Consider the following 25557-nt stretch of genomic DNA (forward strand, 5'->3'; position numbering starts at 1 on the left):
GCAGTAGTAAGAAAGAAAACAGGCTAGCAGATGAGAGAATTTCTGATTAAATCAACATGGTCGAGATTTGGATTGAGAATTTGAAGATATAGTTATCTGTTTGTCTGTTTATTCCTATCCTGGATACATATTGTGGATCCCTCTAGATGCAGAATGGGATAATTAGACAGAGTATTCCAGAAAAGACATCCAATTATTTAATATTGAATGTATAATTTAGAATAAAGTCATATGTATTGAAACATGGGTCTTCTTATGCATCCTTTTATCCTTCTAATTGCAACTGGGATGTATTTTGAAAAATATGAACAAAATGAAATATTGTTAATATTATTTATAATAATAAATTACATCTAAATAGATCAGAACCAATAGCATATCCATAAGTTTTGTTTTTTGAGATTATCCCTTAAAATCAGTCTGTGCATCAAAAATGAGTAGAGCATGTAACAAATCAAATTTTACTATTTCAATGTAAATGGCCTCTCAAGAGGAACAAATGTAAATTGAGAGGCATATTGTTGATTCAAAAAGTGACATTTATTTTGTTCTGCGTAATTTCATAGGCAGTAAGTCATAAGGGTGCTAACATTTTCAGTGAGTTTTGCTAATTTGAGTATGCAAATTTTCATGAACTTTATCTCATCTTAAATAGAGTTATTGCTTACTTGTGTGTTAGAGTTTGCTTGTTTAGTGAAGTGCATTGTTTACAGGGTAGTTCAAATTTTGATTTTAACCAATGAAGGCATTCTTTTGCTCTTTTTTTGTCTCATTTTAAATGAATGTGCTAGTGTACAACTTAGTCTAAAGCACAGTGCACTAGATATGTGATAGGATGTCACAGGATTTAGAGCTGGAGAGAATCTTAGATTATTAGGGAGTGGAAAAAGACAAATGGACTTGGAATCTGGAAAAAGTGGGTTCAAATTCTATTTGAGGCACTCACTATCTTTGTGACACCAAGCAAGTTATTTAAATGAGATTCAGTTTCCTGACTTGAAAAATTAGAGGTTTGAATTCAATGATCTTGAAAGCTGCTTCCAAATCCAAATCTATGATCTGATTATCTAATTTAAGCCCTTCATTCCATAGCTAAAGAAAGTAGGACTTGGAGAAGTTAGAGACATGCCCATGAACACATAGGTAGTAATCAGTAGAATTGGCATTTGGCACCTAAAGTTTTTTTGGCATCTGCAGTGGAATGGAAAGAATACTGGATTTGGAGCCAGAGTATGTAGGGTAATATCTGAGCTCTGCCTCTCAATGACCTAACCACCTATAGGAATTTGGGCAAATTATTTAACCTCTCTGGGCCTTGGTTTCCTCATCTATAAAGTGTGTAGGTTGGACCTGGTGAGTTCTGAAGTTCCTTTCAATTTTTAATCTATAATCCCACGGTCTTATGACTCAAATGAGTGATTTAATTGACATATCATCACTCAGTTATTATGGGGAAATCATTTTAATGTTCCATTTGCTTCCCCATATGAATATTTTGACATCTTTTTGAATTCTACTTCATTCAATTTAATACCCAATATTAAATGTCTATTATGTATATAATTCTAAGTTACTGCACCATTTGATTATAAAGTAAATTAAATGAAGTTATTTATGTTAAATACTTACAGAACCTCAGAGGAAAGGTACTAAAGATCTCAACCCCATTACATGCAGTGAGAAAATTTACATTAGATAATATTTTGAATTCAGTACATAGTAGATACACATAGGTAGGCATGGCTAACATACATAAGGGCCAGGAATCTCATATGGCTCCCCTCCTTCCATTAGAGGTATGTGGATGACAATAATAATAAATCTTACGGATCTATATTTGAATATAATGTAAACTACTTGAGGACAGGAATGATCTTATTTTTGTGGGGTTTTTTGCCCTCAGTGCTAACCATAGTACCCTTCACATACATACTAGGCTTTCAATAAAATTTAGGGGAATTTAGTTTTAGCAACTAAAGTAGCATTAAGCTAAGTATGAAAGTTCTGTAAAGGTTCATATGAGATTTAAAAGTTGGCAGCAATGATCTAGGGGAACAATCCTTTTGGAGATGTCACCTGTCAACTGTCTCTGCAGAGACTATCAACCTTACCTCTCCAGCAGCCACAGCAATCAAACATGCATAGAGACAGGGTAGGGGAAGGGAGAAGGGGAGAAAAAGCTCTTGTTGCTGAAGTGTTTGGTATTTTTAATTTGTCCAACAATAGAAATAGATATAATTTTATAAATGGAAATGACAGACAAGAAGATGTATTTTCATATGTTTTGCTACTTCATCATAGAGATGACTAGGCCTTTCCATCTGATTTAACAGGTGAAACCTGTATGTGTTGTCTCTATTAGAATTAGAATTATAATTAGCTCCTTGAGAATATGGACTGTCTTGCCTTACTTTATCCACAGCATTTAACACAGTGTTTTACACGTAGTAAATATTTAATATTTTTTTCACACATTCATCCAGTTGGGAGAATTCAGCTGTCAATTTTTACAGCCAAGAAAAGTGAGGAGGGAACAATTTACTCCCATGTGACAGACAAGCAATACTGTGGCACAGTGAAAAGAACACTGGACCTGAAGTCAGGAGACCTAAATTGGAAGCCTGATTCAGACATTACTTGTATAACCTTGGGCAGCTCTGAGATTAGTTTCTAAAGCACCTTAAGATTCCATTTCTTGAGCTATAAATAGGGAAAATTATAGTTGTGCTACATACTTGTAAAGAAGCTTTTTTCTAAACTATACCCAAATGTATGATCATCATTCCATTCATTTGGAGTATATGTGTTTGTAATATGTAGAAGCTGAACACTGGATTTGGGCTCAAGTCCAACAACCAAATCTTTGGAGTTTTCTTTTGTGATACTTAAAATCATTCTATAGAGTCAGGTATGTAGCATCTACATAGCAATATTAAGATCTGCAGGTCAATGACTGTTAATTTAAAAAAAAATAAATATAAGGCAAGTTATCATAGTCACTATGAATGCAATAGTCTGTTGAAAATGGGGAGAAGGCTAGTGATATGTCTGAAGGAAACACTGAATCTAGGCAGGCTAATCACAGTCATCTCCAAAGCATGGAGAGTAGGTGGAGAGAGTAGGCAAACAGTAAGTTAAATATAGCAGGCAATGATTTCTTGCCCCTGGGGAAAGTAATTGCTTCATGCTACTGCCAAAAGGCAAATCGGCATCAGCTTAATTTGCCCGCGTCTGCCATAAATGGGAGGCAGAATAATAAAACATAGTTAGATTCAAATTAAACATACCTGCCCTAATGTAAAACAGGGGAGTACCAGCCAGGAAAGAGGCAGGTATAACACTGCTCATGGATTATGCTGTGCACAGTTGCATTTAGATGTGTCTGGGGAAAAAAACTGCAGAGTCACAGAATCTTGGACTGTCCTGTTTTCCCTGATCAGTCCAGCCTCCTTAGAGTAGTTATACTGATGGTTTTAATAGACTATGCCAACATAATCACTGGGGGGGGGTGAAGGAAAAAAAATATTGAAGTGCAAGATTTTATTGTATTTCAATCAGAAGTTCTTACCTGAGCTGACACTTCCCTAAATTAATTGACACTACAGGGCATCAGAAGTCTCTGAAATGTATTTTAATTGGTCTTAGGATTGAATCATTTCATCCATGTTTTAACCAAAAGAATACTTAATAGATCACCAAAATCCTTAGTCTTTCATAGTATTGCTATCTCTCCAAGGATAATAACACGGGCACAGATATCCATTTTTTCTTTCCCCTAGAAGAAATAAAGTCCATCTAGGAAAGGTTGTTTTCCCTCTTAAGAATGTCAGCCTTGTGGTGTAGTAGGAAGAATGATGGATGTGGAGTAATAGGATAGGAGGTTATAAGAACATAGATCTAGAGTTGAAAGTGTGTCTCCTACTACTCTAATTCTTGAATTTTACAGATGATGAAGCTAAGTTCCAGAGAGGTGAAGAGACATGATCTATAGAGTCACAGGACTAGAGTTTGAATTCCAGCTCTGTTACTTACTACTTGTGTGACATTGGCCAAGTTGTTTCATCTCTTTTGAGCCCAATTTGTGAACTGAAAGAATTGAATTGAAGGTGGCTTCTACCTCTAATTCTATTGTCCTATAATCTGCACCAATAAATGGAGCAATGGTAGCAAAGAGGTGAAAAAAAGTCTACTGGGTTATGAATGAAATATAGGGTCATCAAGATCTGGAATCCTCCCCTCATTCTAGTCCTGGGATGATTCTGGTCTATCTTCTTACAGTATTCACCTGGAATCATTACAGCTATGGGCTTCCTTGTTTTGCCTAACAGGTCTGAGACTTAGAAAGATTATAGGAGCTAGAAAAGGTGATCTAGAGGATAAAGGGAAAAGAAGCTTGAACTAGAAGTTAGGATACATGACTCTTGCCCCAGTTCTGCTATGGTCACACTGGGTGGCCTTAGGAAGATCACAATCTCTCTGATTCTAAGTTTTCTCATCTTTCTCTTTTCCCCAAATTTAATTTTATTATTTTCCAATTAATATTTATTTTCTCTCCTTCCCATTTCTTTCCATTGAACAGTAAAAAAGAGAAAAATCCTCATAATAAATATACATCAAACAAAATAAATTTACACATTGGCTATGTAAAAATATATACACAAATATAGATTATGAAAATATATATGTGTACATGTATGTATGTATATACATATAATATAGATACATAATTTTACATAGCCAATGTAGAAATTTGTTTTGACTATATATATATATTTGTGTATATATATATATATATATATATATATATTTTTGTGTATATACACACACATACACACATACATATACGTTTCATTTTGCATTTTAAGTCTTTTACTACTTTAGCAGGAACTAGATAAAATCCTTTTCATCTTCTTTCATCTGAAATCGTGTTTTTTTTTTTATTGAATCGATCATAATTCTAAAATCTTTCAAAGTTGCCTTGTTGTTATGATTACATACAGTGTTTTCCTGGTACTGCTTATTTTGCTGTTTATCACTTCATAGGGAATATACCTATGAAACTCTCCATTTTGCCATTTCTTATGGCACAACAAAATTCTATCATATTGATAGGCCGTAATTTGTTTAGTCATTCCCCAACAGGTAGATATCCACTTTCTTTTCCTTTCTTTTCCCCCATTATTGAAAGAGTCACTATAAACATTTTTTATACTTATGTGCCCTTTTTTTCCCTTTCACTTTTATGGGGTTAAGACCTTCTAATAGTGTTTAAGTGACAAAGTGTATTTAGAGTTTGATATCTTTTTTGGTTCAAAGCCAAATTCCTTTCCAGGATGGCTAGAAAAATTCACAACTCCACCGATAGTGCATTAATGTACCAATTTTCTTACCACTTCTCCAGCATTTGTCATTTTCTTCCATTGTCTTCTTTGCCAATCTAAAGTTTGTGAGGTGAAAATGCCAAGTAGCCTTAATTTGCTTTATTCCACTTTTTAGTGGTTTGATTTATTTATCTTTTGAATGAAGCAACTGATTTGGATGATCACTAAAATACCTTTTACATCTAAAATTTCATGATTCCCGGATTCTTGTCACTGATTTACTGTGCAACCATCAAACAATCAATCAGTCAACTAATTAATCAGCCAACAAACTTTTTTTTTTCCTTTTTGGTGAGGCAATCAGAGTTAAGTGACTTGCCCAGGGTCACACAGCCAGTAAATGTCAAGTGTCGGAGGCCAGATTTTAGCTCAGGTCCTCCTGACTCCAAGGCCACAGCTATATCCACTGTACCACCTAGCTGCCCCACAAGATTTTTTTTTTTTGGTGAGTCAGTTGGGGTTAACAACAAACATTTAATAAGTACCTTCTAGGTACCAGAACTATGCTAAGCACTATGGAAACAGACAAAATTGAAATGATTCCTGTCCTTAAGGACATTAAATTGCATCACCATGTACCTTGTGAAAATAACAACACATAAGCTACAGTTTCCTAAATTGACAAATGGGTGCCTTTAAGCATCAAAGGACATACTGAAGCATTCCCTAAAGTGCAGGTATTAAATTCAGATAGAAACAAGGGCCCCTAAACCATATGTATGAATCTCCATGGACTGCGTATTGCCTGAGAAAGCCACAAATTATCATAATTATCTATTTTTTATTGTTATTTTATTTATTTTTAAAATATTTCCAAATTACACATTCATTTGGTTTGAGCTGCACTCAAGAGTGTTGTGGGCTACATGCAGCCACATGCTTGCATACCTCTGCTTTAAATTATATAATACTGTGACTGTACTGGGTAGTGCTGTTTCCTCATGCTTTGATACTTTGATGAGTTCATGGTATCATTAAGTACTTCCTTCCCCAGAAGCCATTAAGTTTTGAAGCATTCATGCTGCATCTTGAGACTCTTGTCTAGTACCTTTCAGATTTGTAACAGAAAAATGAAGAGTTTTTATTTGTGTGCGTGTGTGTGTGTGTGTGTGTGTGTGTGTTTAATACTTCACAGATAACAGTATAACATCCAGGCTTTCTATCAGTTATTCCTTGTCTTAACCAATCATTTTCCAAATATGTGTCCTAATGTTGTATTTTATGATACTTCTTGTGGATTACTGGTAACATATTCCATCTAATTTTTACTCATCATATGTCTTTCCATTGTACTGAGGGTCAACCACAATTCTGATTCTTTGGAAATAATCATGTTGCAAAATTTTCATCTAGATAGCAACATGGTGTTAATGCCTTTACTTGTAGAAAAGAAGGATGTGTGTGTGTGTGTGTGTGTGTGTGTGTGAATGTTCAATACTCCATCACTTGAGGTGATTGTATCAGCTGATTTTGCTTTTTTTTTCTTCTTGGTTAAGAGCACCCTAGAAAATAATGTAATATCAAAAAAACCCAGCAACTTTATCTAAGTGCTTCTTTTCTCAAGTATGTAGGGAACTGAGTCAAATTAACAAAAATAATAACCATTCCCTAATTGATGAGTTGTCAAGGAATAGGAAGAGGGAGTTTTCAGAAGAAGAAATCAAAGCTATCTATGGTTATATGGGGGGAAATGCTCTAAATCACTATTAGAGAAACACAAATTAAAATAGTTCTGGAGTACCACCTCACACCTATCAGGAATGACAAATGCTGGAAGAGATGAGGGAAAATAGGTACATTAATGGAATATTGGTAGAGTTGTAAACTGGTCCAAACATTCTGAGGAACAATTTGGAACTAGACCTGAAAGGGTATAAAATTGCATGCACTTTGAACAAGCAATACAGCTACTCAGTCTGTAACCCAAAGAGATCAAAGAAAAGAGAAAAGCACCTACATATACAAAAATATTTAGAGCAACTCCTTGTCATGGAAAAGAATTGGAAATTGAGGTGATGACCATAAATTAGAGAATGGTTGAACAAGTTGTAGCATATGATTCTGATGGAATTCTAGTGGGCTCTAAGAAATGACAAACAAGATGATTTCAGGAAAATACGTGGAAGTCTTATATGAACTGATTCAAAATGAAGTGAGCTGAACCAGTGGATCAGTGTACACAGTAATGGTAATATTGTAATGATGATCAGCTGTGAAAGACTTAGCTACTCTGATTAATACAGTGATCCAACAGTTCCAAAAACTCATGATGAAAAATACTACCCACTTCTAGAGAAAGAATTGATAAGCTCAGTGCAAATTGAAGTATAGTTTTCTCAATTTTTTTCTTCCTTTTCATGATATGCTAATATGGAAATGTTTTGCTTGATTTCACATGTATAATTGATACCATATTGATATCAATTTATATTGATATAGGATCATTGATCCTATTGATATTCATAATTGATATCATATTGCTTGCCTTCTCTGGGAATGAGGGGAAGAAAGGAAGGAGAAAGATAATTTGGAACTCAATTTTTTTAAAAGAATAATAAAGATCAATAACAAACATTTTAAAAAGAAAAAAAAGAAAAAAGTTCACTGGATGATGGAGGAGGATATTTAGAAATAATTGGTGTGAAAACAAAAGATAGTATTTAAATTTCAATTATGAATGTTTCTCTTGACAATATGAGAAATGAAAATATGACTGAGAAAATATTACTTGATGTTAAAAAGTTTTTTTGTGAGTTAAGGAGCTTATAATTATTTAAAATTTTGTGAAATTAACCAAATGTAATTAAACTTTTTCTTCTCCTTTTCAGTTCTGGCTTTAGATCTTTAAATATCTGTAGGACCTGTTCAATGTAAGCATAAAAATAGACAACTTCAATGGGTTTCCCATTAGTTATTCTTATTTGGTGGTGGTGGTGGTGATGGTGGGTGTAGTTGTTGTTGGATGATTTCTTCCCACTAGGCTGATCTCTTTTGAGTGGCTGGGGTCCCACTGAGGAGGACCTGTAGTGTTTTAAGACTTGATACAGCTAGAACAACATCAATTTCAGAAAGAAAATCTAAAGAAACTCATTTAAGGGAATCTCTCTTACATTTGAATTTAGAGCAGAATCATCCATGATGATGGCAAATGTCTTTATTGAGCGTATTTCTACATTCATTTGGCATTGATCATTTGACATTGATCATCACTTAAACAAGTGTAACTTTCTGGTTCTATTAATCAATTAACAATGGGTAAATCCTTCTTGGAGAGTCAATAAGGCCACATTTTTGCTGCATGGAGCCGTATGCTCTTTTTATATTCAACAGTCAGCAAGCACAGCGAGGTCTTATATTCTTTACAGCCCTCCATCAAGTGTGTACCCAAAGATGAGATCTTAAGTAGAAAATCATCCTCTAAATCCTGCCTATTCCCTTCTCATACATTCATGAAGTGTTTCCTCGAAAATGTGTCCTTCTCATAAAGATTGTATAGAAATGAGAAAGGAGACCTATGAGCCAAAAGTTGCTAACGCCTTATCAATCACCTGGGGAGGGTGAGGGAGGAATTAGGTGAAGAAGGAGTCAGTTAAATCATCTATAATCTTTTCAATTCTTTTGGAGTTTCACTCTGCTTGAAATATCTAGAAAATTGACCACTGAATGCCTTAAAATTGTATTGCTTCTATAATAAATTTCTTCTCTATTTAGCAACGTCCCTCTGCCAGCTCTTTCTGACTTCATCTTCTTAAATACTATTTCAACTACTGTATATAATCCATTCAGTACTGAAATATTAGCACAGCAACTGGCACATAGTAAATGCTTGAGAAATATTTATTGAATTAAATTGAAATGAATTATTGGGGTTCAAATGTCATTCTTACATTATCGTTAACGATAGCAATAAATCAGAGAAATGCTATCAAATTTTTTAGATTTTGCATAGTTTTTTTTTAATCTTTTTTTGAATCTCCTCTACAAATAATTGTAAATGTTTCTTCTTTGGTGGATCTAAGCTGAATCTTCTGTACCCCCCAACAACTTTTCTTTGTTTTTTGAAGTGATATTGTTTAGAATCTTTCATCATTCTCAATCCCACCCTCTCATTTGAGTTTTTTTTTTGCAAATGAAATTACACCTTATTTTATTTTTTTTAATACACAAATTTATTATCTTTCTATCTCACTCCCATGCTCCTCACTCTGATAAATTGATCAAGTATTTTCCTTTAGGCAGTTTCTGGGCTTTTGGGGGCCTTTTCCTTGCACAAACAGTTTTATATCAGTTAAACTTCTCTAAGAAATGATCATAAAGTTTTTTATGTATTTCTCAATTTATTTTGATGGACATATTCCCAATGCATCTGAATTTCTGACACGATAGAATTTAAATCTGGATGTACAGAAAGTACACATTTATATTGCTGAGGTACAATATAGTTTTGGGCAAAATGCCATTGAAAATAATAATTCTTACATCATCACATTAGCCAAGTTGTTACAGATGTATGGCAGCCATATAGCACTCCTAGTCTATGCAAATTAATTTCCTAAATCAGAAGCATGAAAATTTTTTTTAAATAAAATTCATTGCTTGCCAGCCTGCAAAAATATAGATACACACCCCTAGCTTAGGATTATAATAAATCACAGAAAATAGAATCATAGAAATGATAAAACAAAAATAAAAATCTAGAAGGCACACTGGATAGAGCACTGGGCTTGGAATGAGGAGGATCTGAGTTCAAATTTGTCCTCAGGCATTTATAAGCTGTGTGACCCTAGACAAGTCACTTAACTCCTATTTGCTACAGTCCCTCATCTATAAAATGAGCTGCAGAAGAAAATGGCAAACCACTCCAGTATCTTTGACAAGAAAACTCTAAATATATTCATGAAAAGTAGGACATGACTGAAACTGTGGAACACAGCCACAAAAATGAATTAAAAAAAAACATACTTACAAAATCATTTGTCTCACACAACTACAGGTAATCATTTGCTACTAATAATAGAGTCAATCATTTAAGAACTTGCTGCTTTATGAACCCAGGTTGATGGTGTTATTTAACTTCCATCTATAACAAGGTATTACTTGTACTCACTGTGTCCTCTTTATTACCTCATCTTCACTCTTCAACCCTTTAAATTCTGCCTTCTGTCACCATCCCTCATAACATAATATGCAATCGATTGCCAAATATTGTAATTTCAACTTCATTGTCTCACATCCAATCCTGTGTTTCTATTCCTAAAGTTATCACCTTGGTTCAGTCCCTCAAGACCATTTGCCTGGACCATCACAATGTCCTCTTGACTAATCTCTGTGCCTCAAGTCTCTCTCCACTCCAATCCATCTTCTATGAAGGTGCAAAGATGATTGTCTTCAAGTGCAAAGTGGACTATGTTGTTCCTGTACTCATCTGTGTTCTTTATAGAATCAAATATAACCTTCTGTTGGTCTTTTAAAAGCCTTCATAGCCTTCTCTCAAACTTTATTTCTAGCCTCATTTCAACTATTTTTTAACAACAAAGCCATACTGGCTTTCTCCTTGTTTCTCCCACATAACATTCCATTCTTCATTTCTGTCTTTGCACTGGTCATCTCTTGTGCCAGTAAAAACCCTTTCTCTTCACCTCCACATAAAAGAATTCTTCATTTCCTTTACAATGTGCTTTAGGCATCACCTTTTACCAGTCTTCCCTGATCTTGATCTCGCTCTCCCAATTGCTAGTGCTATTCCTATTTAATCATTGCTCTGTAGGTATACATGTAGATGTACATATATATGTATACAAACACATTTGTTTCCATAATAGGAGTCTTTGAAGGCGAGTACTATTTCCTTTTTGTCTTGGTATCTAGTTCCTGGAACATAGTAGGTTCTTAAGAAATGCTTTTTATGAATAATTTATTTATTGAATTCCATTATACAATTTCCAAATTACTAACATTTTCTGAATATTATTATCAATGATCAACATGATAGTGGTGTAAGACTGAGCATAGTATTTTCAAATAATTATCTTATAAACATAAAAACAGGAAAAATCAGATGTACTGTGAAGCACTGTTACAATGAAATTTATTGGATTTTGATACAAAATAATTGTAGGATTTTTATCTACGGTCATGGTATCATTCATCTCCAACCCAAATAAGAAATTTAAATTAGCTTCCAATAAAATTAGAATACAAACTAATGAAGCAAATATGTACATATATATGTATATATGCACATACACATTTCATATTTAGTAAATGATACTTTGGTATAATGGAACTAAGATTTGCTTCTGAGTGAAGAACCTGGATTTGAGACCTGTCTTTGATATACATGGAATAAATGATGCTAGGCAAGTCACTCAACCTTCCAATGCCACAGACAGCTCTATATGACTACAAAGTGCAGAGAAGAGGTCAACGTATAAGGAAGAAGGAATTTTACATCTTTTTTTTAAGAAATCAGAAACACATTTAAATCAGTGTGCACATTTAAGAGTGCTCTGAAAGAAATTGTTTACCAAATAATATATAAAGAGCTCATAAAGAGTTCACATGACATGAATACACTTTTGGTGGAATTGTGAATATATCCAACCATTTTTTACAGCAATCTAGAATTATGCCCAAAGAGTTATAAAACTGTGTATAACTCTTTGATCCAGCAATACCACTATTAGGTCTGTTTCTCAAGGTGATCTGGAAAAAAGGAAAAGTACTTATTTGCTCTAAAATATTCATAGGAACTCTTTTTGTGGTGGCAAAGAAGTGGAAATTGAGGTGATGCCCATTAATTGGGGAATGACTAAATGCATTGTGGTATATGATTGTAACACAATGCCACTGTCCTGTAAGAAATTATGAGCAGGTTGATTTTAGGAAAAAACCATGGAAAGACATGCAGGAAATAATGAAGAGTGAAATGAGCAGAATAAAGAGAACATTGGCTATGGTAACAACAATATTGTTCAAAGAATAACTGTGAATGACTAAGCTATTCTGAGTATTATAAATATTCAAATCAACTACAAAGGAATTATGAAGGAAAATGCTATCCACCTCTAGAGAAAGAAGTGATAAACAGAAGTATGCATAGTATGGTTTTACATGCAGTCATATATATACGTGTGTGTGTGTGTGTGTGTGTGTGTGTGTGTGTGTATGCCAAATAGCAGCCTCTAATGAGAGGTACAGAGAGAGGGAGGGAGACAGCTTGGAAATTAAAATTTAACCAAAAATAAATTTAATTTAATTAAAACAACTAACAAGGACATCAAAATAGTATTATTTTTAGAGGTTGAAACTATGAGTGTGCCACATCCATAGTTTGCTACCTCTGAAAAAAATATAGGGAAGTAATATTTTCACCTCTTTTTCCAAGACAAATTTACTCATTTTAATTCAATATAATTGATTACATTTATTGCATTCCATTTATACTATTACAGTATTGTGTATACTGTTTCCCCTAGTTCTGTTTACTTTACTTTGAATTCATTTCCATAGGTCTTCTCATGCTTCTCTGTATTCAACATATCCGTTGTTATTTTTTTTATTTACTTTTTTCTTTAAACTTTTATTTATTTATTTTTTGGCTAGGCAATGGGGTTAAGTGACTTGCCCAGGGTCACACAGCTAGTAAGTGTCATGTGTATGAGGCCGGATTTGAACTCGGGTCCTACTGAATTCAGGGCCAGTGCTCTATCGACTGTACCACGTAGCTGCCCCTTTTTTGTTTAAACTTAACAAACAGCAATTAAATATGCTTTTCAATATAAAAGGGTCAATATTATTGCTTCTTGTTTTAATGATGTTTTCTTTATTCTACTTCAACATCTCAAAACACAAACAAATGACAAAAAGATATTTTCATGCCATATTTAAATCACACATTTATATGGATTTCATTTCATGGAACCTTTGTTCTAGAAGGAGGTAGCAATAAATCTACAGAAGGCTACTTGCATAAAGCTAAATACTATAGAATCTCTGCCTATTGATGGATAGTCCCTTTGGATGGGATTGATGGGATGAATGAAAAACTCAGTACTTGTTCCTGCAATCCACAGGTGATATTTGTGACTCCAACCCATGTGAAAATGGAGGAATCTGTTTGACAGAACTGGCTGATGAATCTTTTTCCTGTGCATGCCCTGATGGCTTCACAGATCCCAATGCTCTAGTGTTGTGGAGGTTGGTAAGTGCAAGATTTGAACACTTTAATGGTTGTCTGAATAGTTTCTTTATTTGATATATGCATGAGTTTGGCTATGATGCAATGTGCACATTTTGTGTAGGTGTAGCTACATTCTGTATTTGGCTGTCTTTTCTGTGTTTGATTATTATATTTTATCTTTTTTTTTAACTTCTCAACATTGCAAAAATTGATAAATACAACTGCATTGGTAGGCATTTTAAAAAGTCAAATAAAATGCATTATTACTTCAAACATTAACAATTGCACACAGCCCAAATATTTTTATAAAAAGAACATGTAGCCTCAATGGCACATAATTCCAAAACCAATTTGTTTGGAAGAAATACACATCTTATCTAAATAGAGTATTGAAAATGTCCAAGTATTTTGTGAATGATTCTACCTATCTTTTTTCTAATGAAATGATCAGGTACAACCTTTCCATTATAGGAAGTTAAAAAAAGCATTTTTCAAAATTTTACTTTTCAATAAATGTACATATTATTAAAGATTCCATTCCAATTCAGCAAATTTGAAACTGTTTTTCCTCCTTTGAAATGATTGAATTGCTTTTTAATAAGTGACCCTCATTTGGACACACAAATTGCTCTCTAACAAGTATTCATCCTTGTAAAATGGCATAATACAAATAAGCAAAAATTTCCTCTCAGATTTTAGGCACACATTTGATAGCCTCCCTAAACTCTCTCTACTCTTCATGTCAATTCTGAAGAAGAAAACTTCACATCTTTGAAATACACAAACGTTTTGCCTTCATGGCTTAAAATTATGTCAGCTAATATAAGGTTTTTGAGCATACTTTTAGAGGTTAAGGTTATTGGGAAGCATGTTTTGAAGCAAAAGAAAAAGCAAGAAGAAAGCAAGAAAGAAAGAAAGAAAGAAAGAAGAAAGGGTAATGGAAGGGTAGAAGTCTAGGGTTATGGTTGCCATCTTATCAAGAATAAAAGTAGTTATTCTCTGTATTTTGCCCATGATTGTCGGACGTGATGCTACTTGAACCTTGAACAGATTTTACCAATATATTTAATGATTGCTTTGGTGTTTACCCATTATTGCTTAGAGGATCACTAAACTATAGCTGAGAAATAGCACTTTCTTTCAATTCAATTCTAAGATAATTCATTTTAAGATTTTTGACAAGCTACTAGGACCTTGGGGCTTCTCATTATTTGCTATACAGAGAGACCTAATCTTAAACAGAGGGAAGATGGACAATTAAAGTTCAGAGTTTCATTGGAGACCCACATTTTCAGGGTAAAAAGAATGAGTATTTCTGAAGCAAATAATGGTAATGCATATTCTTAGCACGAAATAAATGGGGAAAAAACATTTTCATAAAACAAAACAAAAAAAGTAAAAGAAATATATTACTCTTAAAGAGCATCAAACACTGTGATAAATTGAACAGAATCCAAATGAGTACTTATGTCCCATTTTCCCCAGATTGAAACACCTCTGGCTTCTGGTAGATGGAGGCTGCTGTTTGTTTGGGGTTATATCTTTATAAAAGAGCCAAACCCAAACAACTTGTTTTAAATGTTGAGAAATTGTTTTCATTAGATTGTTGTGCTTTACAGGAGGCATTGGTAGAGGAATATTTGACTATTTTTGTGTCATTTTCAAAGGAACAAAAATAAATGTTATTCATTATATGAGAAAGGATATCACATAACAGAAATCTTTCATGTACTAAGCATACCATATTCTATCAGTATAACATTTTGGATTTTTTTTTGCAAAATTCAAAATGCATCTTGGTTCATCATTTTCAATTCCAGGTCTTTCAGATGCATAGTAATTGAAAAATTAAGTTCTTATCGGGGACAGAGATTTTCATGATGTGTTCCACGTAATACTTGAATGCATAGGAATTAGCTATAGGATCCTTAAAAAAATGTGCTTGATATGTGTTTGAATCATCATTCCCTAGGCTGCCTAGAGGTTGGGGTTCTGTGGAAAATAATAGAATTGTATTCAACAACTTTAACATGTATCTAAAATAATAGCTCTTTGCATTAAATATTTTTCTCCTACATTAATATGTATATATACATATATATGTATGTGTGTGCATGTGTGTGTCTGTGTGTCTATAGAAGTGTATATACACACATGCATACAAGCACACATACATAGTGCAATTGGGTGATTTTTTTTTCAATTAAAAAGTCCCTGAGGGTAGACCAAATTTAAATTCAATTTAATCAAACAACTTGGGTTTGAGGTTTTAGAAATTAATAAATAATGAGAAGAGAGTCTTTGTCTCATCCCTCTTTTTAACTGTTATGCCACATAGCACAGTGCTGGAGCATAGTCAGTAAGCATTCAACCAGTGTTTGTTGAACAAATGAATAAGTTAATCAATCAGTGAGCACATTGGCATTACAAAATACCTTAAGTCCCATTACAAAACAAAGACAAAAATCCAACAACAGCAACAACAAAAAACCTCTAAAGTGCATCAAACATTGAATATAATTATGGGACAAAATATCTGAATCATTAATTCATTAAAGCTCAAAATGCTTTTTCAGCTTCACGATCAGCTACTTTGCTTGGACTTGCTCTACTCAGATAATTATTTCCACACCGTTAGGCAGGTCTCTCAGTACAGAATGCACGGAGGCAGGCTAGGATTTTACATTAACAAGCAACATTTGGTGTTTTGAAGATAAGGTCTTAAAAAAAAAAAAGAAAAGAACACTTGAACTCTCCTCAAGTCCCAGTGATAGCTGTGTTTTCAGTAACACAAAATCCCCAAAGATGGTGGAGAGGTCTTTAAGATCTGATTTAGCTCAATATTAAAATTCTAAGATTCTATGAAGTTCTAAGGTCCCTTGCTCCAAGGTTAGTTAATATCTCAGATTCCAAAGGAATGAAAACATCTCTTCCTAGATGTACTGGAGAAAAAAAATATTTTTATCCCAATTTTGAAAATTATTCCTCTCATGTGTGCAAGGAAAATACAGTCAGACATCTAATCTCCTTAGTACAGTGCATCTGGAGGCAGAACATTTCAAATGATGGCTATTCTTAGTGAAAAAGCTTCCTCATGAATTAACCTAAACCTTATTACTTTGCAGTAGCTATCCCATATTTGAAGGCTACTTCTTTCAAAGAGATCCTTATCCGATTTTGCCATTTTATTCTTTGCTCACAACATATCATGTTGCAATTGAATCTAAAGCTCTTGCCCCCTCTGGTAGACAATGCTTCTTTCATCTAATGTCTCTCTGTGCCAAGGGAAGCCTTGGAGAAACTCACTTACCTGAGTATGTGTTCACTATCAAAGAAGCAATCCTGTCACCCTCCCACAGTACCCACTCATATTTCTTTTACTTTTATCTACTTCTGTAAAAGTCTTTTCATCATCTTCCTCTTCCCCATCCCCCTGCAAAAAAGGTTTTTTTTAAAATTTATCAAAACTTATTTCTAGTAGCTCTAGAATGACTTTTCATTTTCCAACTACTGCCTCAAAGATTACCAATGTGTTTCTCTGAGGAAAAAGGAAAGTTTCCAATTCTCTCCTGAAATTTGTCATCTTTAAATTTGTTCATCTTTATTTAGATGCTTATTGAATACAACAGCAGATCTCCAGAGTAAGAAATGACTGACCAATGTGTCACTCACCATCAGAATCTCTTTTTGTGTTTCAGTCAAAACTACTGATAATGGATATATAGGTTTAGCCATCCATGTTAGTAGTTAGTATTCCCACCAGATAAGTTAGTGAGCATGAACATGCACATATATACATACATACACGTATGTGCATGTTGTGTATGTGCATGCATGCACATACACAAAACATATGCATATATGCACATACAAATACATGTGTTTTGTGTGTGGCTATGTATATGCATGCATGTATACATATAAATATAATATGCACATGACATGTGATATACATGTGCACTGTATTACACATGTGTATGTGGGGGGGGAGAAGAGAGAAGAGAGAGGAGAGAAACCTGGTGAAATACCCTATTCTTTTGAATTGGCTCTGTCCAATATGAGGAATATATTCACTCACCTCTGCCACTTAGAATAACTAGTTCTTTCAAATCTTGCAAACTACATGAGACCTTTCCTAATAGTTTCAGCTGGAGTATTCCCCTCCTTCCAAATCATCCTATATGAATTCATTTTTAATATGCTCATACATTTACATGCTGTCTATTCTACTAGAATGTAAGTTCCTTGAAAGTGCAGTTTCTTTTTTTCTTTATATCCCCAGAACCTACAACATAAACTGGAACATGGTAGATGCTTAAAAAATACTTACTGATTAGTCAATTGTGTACTTCAATAAATGAAACTTAAATATGAGAAAAAGTTTTGCAACTGATACTACATACAATTTGACTTCATTTCAGTAATGGGAGTACAGTGTCTATAGTCAACAAATAAAAATAATATACTCACTATGTTTTTAAGAATCAGAAAATGAGCAAGAAAAATATTTCAAACTATTTGGCCTACTATTCCAATACAGACCCTTGGATATTAGGAGCTTTGGGTGAAAAACTATCAAGACATCAGCACTACTGGAAATGTGATCCAAAGTGTGCATATTACTGATGGAAGATCGGTGATATTTTTGTATACAAGAACACACTAGTACATTTGGTAACTTTATTTCCTTTTATTTCTTCTCTATAGCTCACGTTAGTATAGTGCTTGCAGATTTGCCGAGATTTGCCCCAACATGTAACTGGTACTTAATGTCACAAATTTGAACCCCATTTTACAGGTAAAAGATCAAAGTTTAAGGGAAATTAATTGACATGCAGAATCAAAGAGAATGTAACATGAAGGATTGAAATCCTATTCTCATGACAACAACAATAACAATGATGTTACAAAATTTTCACTTTTATATAATACTTGAGGTTTGCAATTGACTTTTACATTATTTATTTTATTTCATCGTCACAACAACTCTGTAAGATATACATTATTATTATTTGCATTTGACCAAGGGAAAAAATGAGACAGAGAACCGAAATCCCTTTCCTAGTGATGCAAAACTAGCATCTAAGGTAGAATTCACATCCAGGCATTCTTCACAGCAAGTCCAGAACGTTATTCTCTATACTTCATTGCCTCTATTTTTTTTTATCTTTCCAAAAAAGTTTCCCAGAACCTAGGTATATACAGTAATGTTGTTCTGGACCTTTTATTTCATTGGTATGGAGACTGCTTGGTAAGAACATTCTCTAGAGTAATATAGATGGACAATTTTTCTAAAACTTTTTGGTGTGATATGGCAGATAAAGTGTAAGACATGGAGTCAGGAAGACCTGAATTCAATCCTACCTCAGATTCTTGCTAGTTATTTCACATTGGGCAAAGTCACTTTAAGCCAGGCCTGCACAACTTGTAGATCGTGGGCTGTTCCTAGGCCCTTGCACCAAATGATTTCCTCTTGGTACAAAGGATGTTTTCCTCTATATTTTTTTTTTGTGGTGGCTGGAAATCCTTTGGCATGCTGCAAGTCACCTCAGGGCCGCAGTTTGTGTAGTCCTTCTTTAAGCTTTCTGTGCTTCAGTTTTCTTTTCTCTAATATGCAGATAATAATAGCACCTACATTATTGTTATGATTATCAAATGAGTTAACATATATAAATCACTTTGCAAACCTTAAAGTGCTAGGTAAATATAAGCTGCTATCATCATCATCATCATTGTCATTATCATCATCACCATTGTTATCTTAAATATTTACCTAGGGAAATAAGAGGTTAATGGCTTGACCTGGGTCAAGCTTACAATATGTTTCACAAGCAGAACTGCAGCCCAGTTCTTCCTGTTCTGAACTTTCCTTTCTATCCCCTTTGCCAGGCTGCTAACCAATAATATAATGTCCATTTTGTACTCCCTTTCTTAAACCAACTTAAAATTTCATTAACCTAACTACTTTAATTTGTTATTAGAATTTTCCTCATTTTATTTTATCTGGGAAAAGTAAAGGTGTGGTAATTATTCTAGATCTACTGAATATTTTCTTTATTTAAGTTCCATTGGCTTATTTCACAGGCCATTCGCACAATGTCTTTGACTTTCTGAAGATGGTCAGTATTAGTATTCCAAGTAGTGCAGCATAGCTTGACTTTGTGTCTTAAAGACCCCCTGGTTAGTGGTTAAACAGTGTCAGAATGGTAAGGTATTTGAGTAGATCTCTTGGGCTAGGTGAAGCTATTTTTGGATGACTGAACTTTGTATACCAAATGAGAAGATTCTGCAAATTTCACTTAGGTTGTCAGCATAGTGAAGGAAATTATAAGAAGGAGGTGTCAGGTCTTTTTAAGACTGACTCTTAGATGAAAAGAGAAGATTTCCTGATTGAGTCAAGTCTTCCCTGGCACTATCTTAATGAGAGCTAGTCTATAGTGGGCAAAGTAATTGATCCAAAGCTGTGTAGCCAGGGGTGATTACTAAGAAATTTCCAAGCTGCCTATAGCCATGAGGATGAATTATCATCAGTGACACTAAGATTCATTATTTATTGATTTATTGGTTTATTTTTATTTTTTTACTGTACTCAGGGAAGACTCAGCTAGTGTTTATTCAGGAAAAGTGCAGTGTATGATGAAATGGCATCTGAATAAGTAAAGGGGATTTTTTTATATACATATATTTGTTTTTGGAATGTTTTAAAGTTTTCTATTTGTTTGTTTTATGCTATCTCTAAATTTATTTGTATTTACAACAAAGTAAAATAATATTTTTTATTCAATTTAATTAAAATCAACAAACATGAATTTCAGAACTACCACATACAAAGAAAGCATGTGCAAGGGTCTAGGGATACACTAGCAAAACTAAAAAGGATTCTCTGCCTTCTAGGACTTTACATTATAATGAGGAATCCAACAGGCAAACAGATAAATGAATACTAGATATTTTGAGGAAAGAAAGAAAACTTATGGGATCAGGGACACCTTTCCTTAAAAGCTGGCATGTGAGTTGAGTCCAGAAGGAAGCAAAGGATTATAAGAAACAGATGTAAGCAGGGATTGCATATAAGTCATTACGAAACAGTCTGTGAAAAGGCACAATGTGGGAAATGTGATGCTAATTTCAGGGGACAATTTTACCTGGAATGTAGAGAACAAAGATTTTAATGTGAAAGAAGTCTGGAAAGGTAGGCTGGTACCAGTGGGTGGAGATCAGGGAAAACTTATGGTTTATGAACCCTGACAGTCTGCATGTGGGCTGTCCCAGTCCCATTTCTCTAGATCATCATTTCTATGTCTGGGTGGTCATGTTTTACACTATAGTGAAATCATTAAAATGAATCTTTAAGCTTATTGCTAGACACCAGCTCCCACCAAACTTCCAGGTCATTCCAGTGGAGGACCTGAAGTCAACTCCCATCCTCCCCTTTATCATGCTACATGCCTTTCTTGGCTGGATCTCCCTGGATAGAGGGCAGGGAGAAAGCTAAAGATCTTGTGTTAAGACAGAGTGGTTCCCATGAGTACAGGTCAATTGAATATTCCAAGAAGGGTATGGGAGTGTCCTTATATATTCTGATCGATATAAATGTAAACAAGAAAAAGAATTAACATTTCCAAAGTGCCAATTCTGACAGCAATTCCTGGAATACCTGATTTTTATTAGGTAAGAGATTCATCAAAGCAGTCTTTTTCCTTGCCAGCAAAGCACAAACTGCAGGCCAGTCTTTTAAAGTGACATATAATATCCTTAAACTATGTTCTCCAATTTGTAAAATCCTGTGCAATTGCTACATATTCTTATCTTGCTGATTGATTATCAATAGTAACCTGGTTCTCAAAGATCCTAAGAGATAATGGTTATTATTCATCCTCTTCTACATTTAGATTCATTAACCACCAAGTCTAAAATGTCTATGACACAATAAAGTATTGCTAATTAATCACTAGTTAATAATGGTATAATCAAGCATTGTAATCCTACCCCTGGAGACAGATGGTGGATCTTAGGCCCGGCTCAACTGCTATCTCCTTCATGAGGCTTTTCTTGAACTTCTATGGATTATTCAGACCACCTAGTTTGAACTTTTCAATGAACTTAATCATCTTCTAACTTATCTATGTGTATCCATTGTTCCTTCCCACTAAAATATAAGCTCCTTGAAAGCAGGTGCTGTATATATTAGAATACATACACATATACATATATATACAAATATATATACGTATATATACACACACATATATTCAAATACATATTATAGAATATATATGTTTTAATATTTTTAGCACCTAACAGTGTCTCTCAGAACCTGTTAAATATTAATCAAATTGAATGTTAGAGAGTGATTGAAGTATTACCAACTGTTATTTCTATAAATAGCTTTGTTTCAAAGGTGACTTTATATCATGTTCTGCCAGTAAGATCAATAAGCCCCATTTGGATGGGGGAAGCATTAGTCAGCATCCCCTGAGAATGATGAGAATTATGAGAGTTATTTTTGATTGAGCAACTTTCACTCACTGTGGTGGTTGTGCCCCCCACAGAAAAGAACGTTGACTCATATTCCCCTTAGCAATGGATAAGCTTACTTGAGAATAGTTTAATGATGCATTGAGATGAAGGGTTTATTTTTTGGGCTAGTAGGTTGATTGATATAATTTAAAGACTTTATAAAATAATGTACAGTGAACATACACCTTTTTTGGGCTTGTCTATGTCAATATAATCTAATAGATTCTCGTGGGCCATCAGTCATAATGTAAATTATGAAAAAGGCAGTGTAGTCTGGACTCTGAGGGAAAACATTCTGCAGAAGTAAACATACACCTTTGGTTCTAAATATCTACTTTGGATAACTATTGAGCAGGCTTAGGTTAACTGAAATGGTAATATTCAGGGAAAGCTTAAAGAGGTCTAATAAAAGGAAGGGGATGAACAAAGAAGTTTATTGTAATTTTCTAATGCAGCTGTTTCCAACTTTTTGAAGGCCCTTTTTTAATGTCAAAAAGTACCATTCACCCCACATGATAGTTATTCTTCCATTTGTGACTACTGATTAAGGAAATGCACATTTAATAGGAAGTTCTTCAGATAAATCCACGGTCCTGCATAGGGTCAGGAACCACAGATTGGGAACCAGTGTTGTAGTACATGAAAGGACAATGATGTTGAACATCTGTCTTCCAGTTTCACTGGGGATGGAATAAGAATAGATTTTAGCTTTCTCTCAGCCAATACCACCTAGACGTTTGAGAAGACACTTCTGCCCTTTGTAGAGGTCAATGGTTTCACAGACTAGGGACAATAGGGAATGGAAAATAAGTTAATGGCATTGTGTCTGCCATGAAGGAGGTAAGTGAGCATGATTCTTTCTTTGTGAAGGTTTGCTTGAACATCATTCGACATTTAAAAAATGGTTGAAGGAAGCTACCTCTACCAATTCAAGTCAGTACCTTCTCTATGACTTAATTGTATTTGAGGGCTACCTAGAGAACTAGAAAAATAAGTAATTTCCCCAGGGTAAAGCTCAGTTTTTATCAGCCAAGTAAAGTTTTCCTGGGTTCAAGGCTACCTTTCTGTCCCCTATTATTAAAACTTCCAGATATTTCTTGGACAAGTTTCTACCTAACCATGCCTCCCCCATATTTTACTAGTGATGTTGATCTCTTGAATGCAAGTGTAGAATTACGCATTTGTCCTCATTAAATTTCATCTTACTTGAATTCTGACTTTCATGTAGTGTGCTAGCTGTCCCTTTTAAGTTGTGTAACCAAAAAATGAGTTTCTATCTAGCCATCTCTTGGCCTAAATCAAAATCATTCCTATAATTATTTTCAACCTAATTGTCCAAAATTTTCAAAACAAGCAAATTAAATCCATCTTTATGATCTCTTAATTGCCACATCTCATGGTGTATTCTCAGTCCCTCATACTTTTTATCCTATGCTACATTTACACTGTTGACTACTTTCTCTTCTTGGACATGCTCTCTGATTTTGATGTTCATGACACTCCTCTCTTCTAATTCTTGGCTTGTTTTTCTGACTACGTCTTCTTTATCTACTTTGCTGCCTCATTATTTATATTGTCCTCTGTAATTGTGGGTTCTCTCCAAAGTTCTGCCTTAAGCCTTCTTTTCTTCTCTCTTTCAGAAACCTCATCAGTTCTTTTCTTCTTTCAGTAACCTCAGCAGCTCCCAATACATGGAGTTAGCTATTATTTGTGTGCAGAGAACTTTATCTATCTATCTTTCTATCTCCCTCCCTCCCTACCTACATATCTACCTACCCATCTACCTAATCTATCATCTATCAGAAGAGCAGTGGATAGAGTGCAGGAACTAGAGTTCACTTATTTTTTTTCTTGCTAGGCAATGGGGTTAAGCGACTTGCCCAGAGTCACACAGCTAGTTAAGTGTCAAGTCTCTGAGGCTGGATTTGAACTCAGATCCTCCTGACTCCAGGGCCGATACTGTACACACTGAGCCACCTAGCTGCCTCCTAGAGTTCATCTTGATGAATTCAAATCTTGCCTCAGACACTTACTAGCTGTGTGACAAGACATTTAACCCTCTTTGCCTTAGTTATTCATCTGTAAAATGAGCTGGAGAAGTGAATGGAAAGCCATTCCAGTATCTTTACCAAGAAAACCCCAAATTGGGTCACAAAGAGTTGGACATAACTGAAAAATGACTTAACAAAAACATCCATTCATCTACTCATCCATCCATCTACCTATCTATTATCTATCTTTGTCTAATTGTCTACTTATTAATACCTACCTATACATATGAAAATAGATAATTAGACAGATAGATAGTAGATAGACAGACAGCTTTCTAATCCTGTTCTCTTTCCTGACCTTCAGTTCCATAAGAACAATTGCCTAGTGCATTTTCACACTTGTCTTGGAAATATCTTGAATATAACATATCCCAAACCAAACTCATTGCATTTTCCCACAAATCTCCTCTCTCCTAAACTTTCCAGTTCTGACTGAAGGTATCACAATCCTTCTGGTCTCCCAGGCCACTTCCCCTATTCATATTACCCCAACTTCTCACTCCCCTTTACCCAACAATCATTTGTCAAATCTTGATCTTTCTGCTCTGCAAAACCTCAAGAATCTAACATCCTCTTTCCATCCAAAAAAAATATAACCTTAAATCAGGCCCTAATTGCCTCTCATCTAGATTATTTCAACAGCTTCCTAGTTGTTTTCCCTGCCTCAAATGTCTTGCCACTTCAGTCTATTCTACACACTGCTACAAACCTAATTTTCTTTCAGCACTGATTTTACCATGTGTTTCCCTTGCTCCATAAACTTCTTTGGCTTCCAGTTGCGGTCCAACCAAATTGACTTTTTCTCAGATCCTCATACCTGATGTTGCATCTCTTTTGCACTGACCAACCCCCTGACCTGGAATTTCTTCTTTACCTCAGCCTTATAGAGGATCTGTCTTCTTTTAGGATGCAATTCAAGCAACAACTTCAGAATGGAATGTTTCCTGATCTCCACCCTCCCTCTGAAATTGTTCTCCCTCTGAAATTATGTTGCAACTAACCATTGTATATTTGTATTTTTGCTTTATAATTATGCTAAAAAATTTATATATGTACTTATTATTTCTCCCATTAGATTGCAAACTCCTTACGAATAAGGATTGCTTTTATTTATAACTCTAGCACCTAGCACAATGAGCTGGCTCTTGATAACTGCTTTTTGATTGATTGATTGATATTACGTTCTATACTTATCTAATTCTCACCTATCATCTGCTAACCATCAACTGTGTTAAATATATGCCCAAGATGTTATTAATTTCTGTTTCAGCCTTCTGTTTTCCTGAATAAATAATTCTTTCTGGGTTTCCTTATGTGTTTACACATAAGCTTCAGAAGAAAATAAATCAGGTTTTTTTTTTTCACAAGTTTAATTATCTTGGTTGCTCTCAGCAGGAATTCCTCCAAGAAAGCCTTAACTCCA

General features: G+C 34.4%; 1 protein-coding gene across 1 annotated transcript in view; it reads left to right on the forward strand.

Annotated features, from left to right (window-relative positions):
• The window catches only part of EDIL3 (EGF like and discoidin domains 3), a 579426-nt gene that overhangs the window by 122279 nt on the left and 431590 nt on the right, over positions 1-25557 (forward strand). Inside the window, 2 exon segments of the mRNA XM_021007989.2 lie at positions 13457-13558; positions 13561-13584. Of these exon segments, the coding sequence (XP_020863648.1) occupies positions 13457-13558; positions 13561-13584 (126 nt within the window).

This window comes from Phascolarctos cinereus, unplaced genomic scaffold (genome assembly GCF_003287225.1).
Source record: "Phascolarctos cinereus isolate Bilbo 61053 unplaced genomic scaffold, phaCin_HiC Scaffold_4;HRSCAF=312, whole genome shotgun sequence".
In the NCBI taxonomy this organism is placed as follows: Eukaryota; Metazoa; Chordata; class Mammalia; order Diprotodontia; family Phascolarctidae; genus Phascolarctos; species Phascolarctos cinereus.